The sequence below is a fragment of the Pezoporus wallicus genome, unplaced genomic scaffold (assembly GCF_028554395.1).
Source record: "Pezoporus wallicus isolate ANWC-B61680 ecotype Strahan unplaced genomic scaffold, APGP_CSIRO_Pwel_v1 contig_2871, whole genome shotgun sequence".
Taxonomy (NCBI): Eukaryota; Metazoa; Chordata; class Aves; order Psittaciformes; family Psittacidae; genus Pezoporus; species Pezoporus wallicus.
In genome coordinates, this window is record NW_026640775.1 from 2434318 (window position 1) to 2440973 (window position 6656).

At 42.4% G+C, this 6656-nt stretch overlaps 1 protein-coding gene across 1 annotated transcript in view; it reads left to right on the plus strand.

The window, feature by feature from the left end:
• The window catches only part of ISX (intestine specific homeobox), a 28655-nt gene extending 22269 nt beyond the window's left edge, over positions 1 to 6386 (plus strand). Inside the window, exons 4-5 of the mRNA XM_057420682.1 lie at positions 4049 to 4165; positions 4836 to 6386. Coding sequence (XP_057276665.1) covers positions 4049 to 4165; positions 4836 to 5072 — 354 coding nt within the window. The 3' untranslated portion in view covers positions 5073 to 6386. The remainder of the gene's footprint in view (positions 1 to 4048; positions 4166 to 4835) is intronic.
• Positions 6387 to 6656: the final 270 nt, after the last annotated feature.

Genomic DNA, 6656 nt, shown 5'->3' on the forward strand with positions numbered 1-6656 from the left:
CAAAAGGCTATGCTCACTGCAGCAATTCTTTATTCAGAGTACATTCTTAATAGTTTATGCCTGGCTGACAACACTAATGAAATACGTGACCTCTCTGTTACCTTACAGAAGAGGCCAGTATCACTGCTCTGCTTTTACAAATAGGGAAAAAAGTATTTGTCACTCAGCTGGTACTAACCAAATGGGATTAATCAAAGGGTTAACAGGAGCTCTAAGCATACTAAATGCATAGCAAATAGGAGTTACAGATGGTTATGAGCAACCTGTTGGACTCTGTACTGACAGAAGAGCCATTTATGAAAATAATTATTAATCATTTTTCAACCTTTTATAGACTAATGTACATCCAGTACAAACTGTCATTCACATCCATCTTCTACAGGGTTTCAAGAAAATAAAAATAACTGCCCAAATGAAAATGCTTTCTTAATGTTCTGTGTTTTGATATCACAGGCTATAAATGCCCTGGCTGTAATTTCAGTGCATGAAAACTAATTCAGTTCCCCCCAGCTGTAATGTAGTCTTGCTGACTGTGCTTAAAATTGACCCCAAATGTTTACTGCATATGAAATCTGCTACATTAAAATATACATTCCACTGTGTATTGGAATTTGGTGTTGTTTACCAGGCACTGTTGTGATGATTTTTGCGTGAGTCAGTTTCTGTATTTGCCATAAGGCTAGAATCATCAGTGTACTTCCATGCACATATTCCACTGTAACAATTAAATTTCAACACCAAGCAGTTTATTGATTATGACATGTCTGGGACTATTGACTAACCATGATGACATTACTTTATAGTTAGGTGACAGGGAGAATTAGAACAGCATAGCCATAATATGCCCATTAACAATATCATTGTACCCACAATGCATTTCCAACGGTATAAAGCACAAGCCGGGCTACTAGTCAGTGTTCCCAACAGAACAGCAAATCACATGAAAGAACAGGGCAATCTTCTGTTTAGAAAATATTTATAATCTGTAGGCTGAAAAATAAAGAAGAGTTATCGTGGGAAACATCAACCTGAGATGTAGACAAAAGAAGAAAAAGCCCCTCATGTATGAACGGCAGATGGCGAATTCCCAGTTTACAGTGTTATACATGACATGGGAAATTCTGTGTTTGACCTCATCTTGGGAATCAAGGTCAACCAAGGGATCAAGGGAAAACCAGCTACAGGACTCAAAATAAGCAGTATCTTAGCACAAGTTACAAGTTGTTATAATTGGGGGTGTTGGTTGATGAGAAAATGAACATGAGCTGGCAGTGTGCGCTTGCAGCCCAGAAAGCCAACCGTATCCTGGGCTGCATCAAAAGGAGCGTGACCAGCAGGCCGAAGGAGGTGATCCTGCCCCTCTACTCTGCTCTTGTGAGACCTCACCTGGAGTATTGTGTGCAGTTCTGGTGTCCTCAACATAAAAAGGACATGGAACTGTTGGAACAAGTCCAGAGGAGGGCCACGAGGATGATCAGGGGACTGGAGCACTTCCAGTATGAAGACAGGCTGAGGAAGTTGGGGCTGTTCAGCCTGGAGAAGAGAAGGCTGCATGGAGACCTCATAGCAGCCTTCCAGTATCTGAAGGGGGCCTATAGGGACGCTGGGGAGGGACTCTTCATTAGGGACTGTAGTGATAGGACAAGGGGTAACGGGTTAAAACTTAAACAGGGGAAGTTTAGATTGGACATAAGGAGGAAATTCTTTCCTGTTAGGGTGGTGAGGCAGTGGAATGGGTTGCCCAGGGAGGTTGTGAATGCTCCATCCCTGGCAATGTTCAAGACCAGGTTGGATGAGGCCTTGGGTGATACGGTTTAGCGTAAGGTGTCCCTGCCCACGGCAGGGGGGTTGGAACTAGATGATCTTAAGGTCCTTTCCAACCCTAACGATTCTATGATTCTATAATTTTGATTGATTGTATTTGTCACATATAAACAAAACAGCATGCAAAGAGTTTGTACATGCTCTTGTACTTTGAAATAATAGTTTTGACAAACTTAAAAGCAGAATAAGCCAAATCACCTCAGAAAGATAATTTAACTGGAAACAAAAAAAACAAGTGAGCAACTATTGGGTAACCAAGTGAAGCATTTCATAACTGTGAAAAAGCCTCTGTCCTCCAATCAAGAAACAAAGGTATCATTGATGTGAAACAGTTTAAGTGGATAGATGGAATTATATTCCTGCATGTGTGCATGCCTACATGCAACACAAAGTGAAGAATGCTGTATGAGTAAATATTAGAAAAAAGAAATTATAAAAAATTAATAAGCAAAGCAGAAGGATACAGGCCAAAGCTTTGGTCGGGAAAATTAAGGATTGTTAGAAACTCAATAAAAGTCCATTAAAAATAAAAAAAACAAACAATCAAGTCAACAATTATATTGATCTGCTACTTTCTAGAAACTGTGGGGCTGCCAGGGATAATGCAGAAATGGCATAGATATTCAGTCATAATTTCTGCTCTATCCTTGGAAATGTCAGGTAAGGTGACAGTATCACACGATGATGAAACACTTATCCATAAGGACAATGTTGAACAGCAGCTGCTACAGACAGATATTTTTAAATCCAGACATCTAGGTGACTTACCTCCAGTAGTTCTTAAAAAGTTGCTTGAGAAGCACTTCGGGTCATCAATGTTGATACTTAATAGACCTGAAACACAAGAAAACAAAGAACCATTTTACGGGTAAGAGTATTGGAGAGCTGGATGGGCAAAAACAAGGAGGCACTTGGTCTGTGAATACTGTTTTGCCTTTATGAAATAAAAAATAATAATTAAAAAAAAATCCTGAAGTGAGGACTTTATCCCATGTGCAGACTTCGGAAGGAGCACTTCAAAGGTTGAATTTTGGCTTCAGTCCCCCATCTGCCCTCAATCACTTTGTTGCTGTTAAAGAGGAGCCATTTTTATGGTGCTGTTTCACCATATAATTCCTGCATGGTAGAAAGGGAATGTAGCAGTTTATACAGACTAAGCAGTTCTCAAACACATGCAAACCCAGATAAACAAAACTGTCCTTTCAGTAACCTCAGATACTGCTAACTATCAGCAATATAGCAGAGGGCTCCTGACATTCGCATTGCTTCCTGGGCAACAGATGCAGAAATTATTGAGCTGCTCATTATTTGATTTAAAATACATATATATTTACATCCAGTAGCATCTGGTTCTGATCACTAACACCTTGTGTTTGTGTGAAACACTTGCAGCAGCACATCCAAGCAGCAAGTTCCTGAGCCAGCTAGAAACTACTGTGAAAGGGGGATTCAACTTTTCACAGCAATGCAGCAAGATGCATTACGGTGGCTGCACAGTCACTACTTGCGTACCCGCACCAGAAACCAGACTGGTCAGATGAAAGAAACTTCCCCTCAGAATATTAGCTGTCTGCTTTCAAGTGAAAAAGAGATGTCAGATAACACACTCAAGACTGCTGAGTGATCCCCTTGGGTCTGTGCTTAGTTCTCTTCTGTGAACTTCAAAATGTTACCAGTTAAATATAGAAAGAGCCCTGCTACTACATCTTCACTGGCGACACATTTTTATTGCAGCCCAGCAAAACATCTAAGTGTGTCTTTTCCCAGTCTATTCATTTGGGAATTGGGAACAGGGCGAAAAAGCCATGTCACGCGACAAATCACACCTCCTAGGGAAAACAGAATGCCATTTGCCTTGATTGCCGCAAAGCTTTCACCGCAAAAGAATCTGCTTCCCCAGGAGAGCCCTGTAAGGCATACTCCTTCCTGTGACTCTGTCTTTCCAGTAGATCCTAGCTCTTTCATAGGTAGATCTTAGCTCTTCTGTGAGTTGCAAGAGAAAAATGGATGTCATCCCACATCCCCCATGTCATCCCATGTGAACTGTGAAAGCTGCTGTGTCAAGCCCGATGTTTTCCTTTAGATTCAGTCACTGGTTCTGCTGAGCTGGAGGTTAACGTTTTTTTGATATTCACTTAGAGAATAGGAAAATTAGTTGGATGTGAGCAGTTCCTCCTTCATCTCCTGTTCATTTCTGTACCCGTTCTTTCTTTCCTGTATTCAGATCTGGTTCCAGAACCAGCGAGCCAAGTGGAGGAAACATGAAAAATTTGGCAACTTTGGTGGCCTTCAGCATCTGACAGAAGTTGATTTCATCCCTGCTCCCAAGTCGTGTATCACAGTGAGTACCAGAGGCTACATAAAAAGCCACTAAGGGAGAGATAGCTATCATTCACCAGGTCATCTCTTCACATGGGAGTATACCAGTGAAGAAGGACTGGAAAAGACAAACATGGAAATATGATTTAGAGAAATACTGCCAAATATGGTTAAATAACACATTTCTTCATTAAATTAATTCTGTTTTGTAAATATGATGTGAGGTGCCTCTTGCAGGATGGTCCTTCCGCTTTTACTTCTGAATCACTTCCCTAAATTATATTTTGATTGAAAATATCTTTACCATCAGAAATTTCCTAAAGAGGAAGTAATATGACTTTTTCAGGGACAAAGCCATGTTTCCTTATAGAGTGTCTCTTTACAACGTCCAGCCTTGTTAAGTTGACCAGCAATTTTTGCCTCTGACCTACATCCTTGCAAGTCCAGGACAGTTAATATGATCTAGGCTGGCACATGCGCTTTCCCTCTCAGGAGTTTTTCTATGGCTAGAAAAAGGGTATTTTGCCTTGATACTTGAGTGACAGCACACCACTGGGTTTAGGGAGTCTATCCTTCTTAAACTTCTCTTCTTAATTACTGAGCACCAGGGAAACAGATAAGGCTGATTGTAAATTGTATTTAACTAAAAGTCTGCATTGATTCACCTGAGACTTCATTTTTACTCTTGAAAGGCTCCAAGCTTGATGCCAAGAAAGCTCGCTGCTACCATCCCTGCCGTGGGATACTACTCACCGCTGCAAGGGCAGCTGACTACTGCCTGGCTGCCCAGCACGCTCTCCTTCATCCCTCACCACTTAGAGCTCCTGCCCTTCCCAAAACCATACTTGCTCTTCAATGTCCTCCCCGCTTACGGTGTGCCGCTACCCCACAAGTTGGAAAGGAGCAGTGCCTGCACCAGTTCCACATAGAGAAGAATACGGGGAGCAGGGGAAGTCTGGGGCATGTTTTTCTCACCCATGACTAATTTGGGAGTGTGCGGTTCCTCTCCTTGAACAAGACTGCTGGGACGATGGGTGGCCTGTGATGCAAAGACAGCTTGCTGCAGGAGTGCCACCATGAGCAACAGCAGCCTAGCAAGCACAGGCAAGAGCCACCATGGACCAAGAAGGAATTCCCCATCTGCTAGAGGAGCAGCATGCTCTGCAGAAACCCACCCACTCAAATGATAGCCTCTTCCTGAGGGAATGGTGCATGGAGCAGCCCTGCAAAAGAACTGGGGTTTTACTCAGCCCTGAGACAATGCTGGATGACCCAATTGTATTGGTGGATTGAAGCAGGCAAGATGCCTGCCAAGGTGTGCATAGCCCCACAGTCCAGCCAAAGGGGCTTTCCTCCTCAGGTTTATGCTGCTTTCCTCATGTATGCTGGTCCTCATGCGCTGGGGAGAGCAAAGAACATGCTTAGGTCAAAAATCAGACTTTGAAGATACTTTTCTTCCCCAAAGTAGTCAATGTGTGAGGGAGGTGGGTTTGATATGCTGTGTTGGTGACTTGAATAAAGGGGCACGAACACAGTTTGAGCTGAAATACAACAGTCTGAGAGGCGTAGCAGTGCTGAGCTCTGGATTTGGTACTTTAAGTCTCTGGGGGCAATAGAATTCTTCAGCTGGTTAATTAAAATGCTTATTAGGAAGCCTCTCATTTTTGACCCAAATTAAGAAAGCTCCAAAACTCTCTCAGAAACAATAACGAAAAGAGACAGTCTTAATCTGCTAGACATAATAGGATGGTTTGACCCCACAGTTTGGTTTAATTGTACATCAATAATGAGATCAGCCTGCCCACTTACAAGATGACTCTATGGGTTATTATTTACATAATATTAATCTCCTTCCAACATATGGTGCTTTTTTTCCCCCTGCTTATTCAGAGTCCAATCCTACCACTAATTTCTGCACTGACTTTCATGAGAAGCACTGTTGGAAAGCATTGTTTAAAGGGTTGAACAATCTTTTGTCTTGCAGTCACAGCACATATTGCATACACATAGGGCAAGCTACTGAGCAAAGCCATTAAAATGTGGTCTCCCTCCCAGACATACCACTTGTAAGGGTGGCCATTCATGACAGAGTCCAAAAGCAGTGCAAATCGTGACCCAAAGGCTTGCTGGGGAGGCTGTCCTGTGCACATGGGAGTGCAGGTAGGTTAATGACTCTGAATAGGTTGCTTACTTCAGAAATCCCTCCAGCCAGACCGCAGCTGCCAGGTCTTCAGCCTTCTTCTAGCTGCTAATTGTTAGTTACATAGTGGATCACAGTGAGTCAATAGCTTTCTTGTCTGGCTGGTACTTCAGGTTTGGGAGTCTTGTATGCTATGCAGTAGGTGATTGTTTCAAGGAAAAGAAAGAAAAGATAAATCCTACCCTATACAGGTTCATTTCTCCAGGCCACAACTATTCAGCAGAAGTCAGATATACTGTGTCCCTCCTCTTACAGATATTAAACAAGACTTTTCCCACCCCTGCTTGGATCTTTATATCCTCTTCATCCCTAT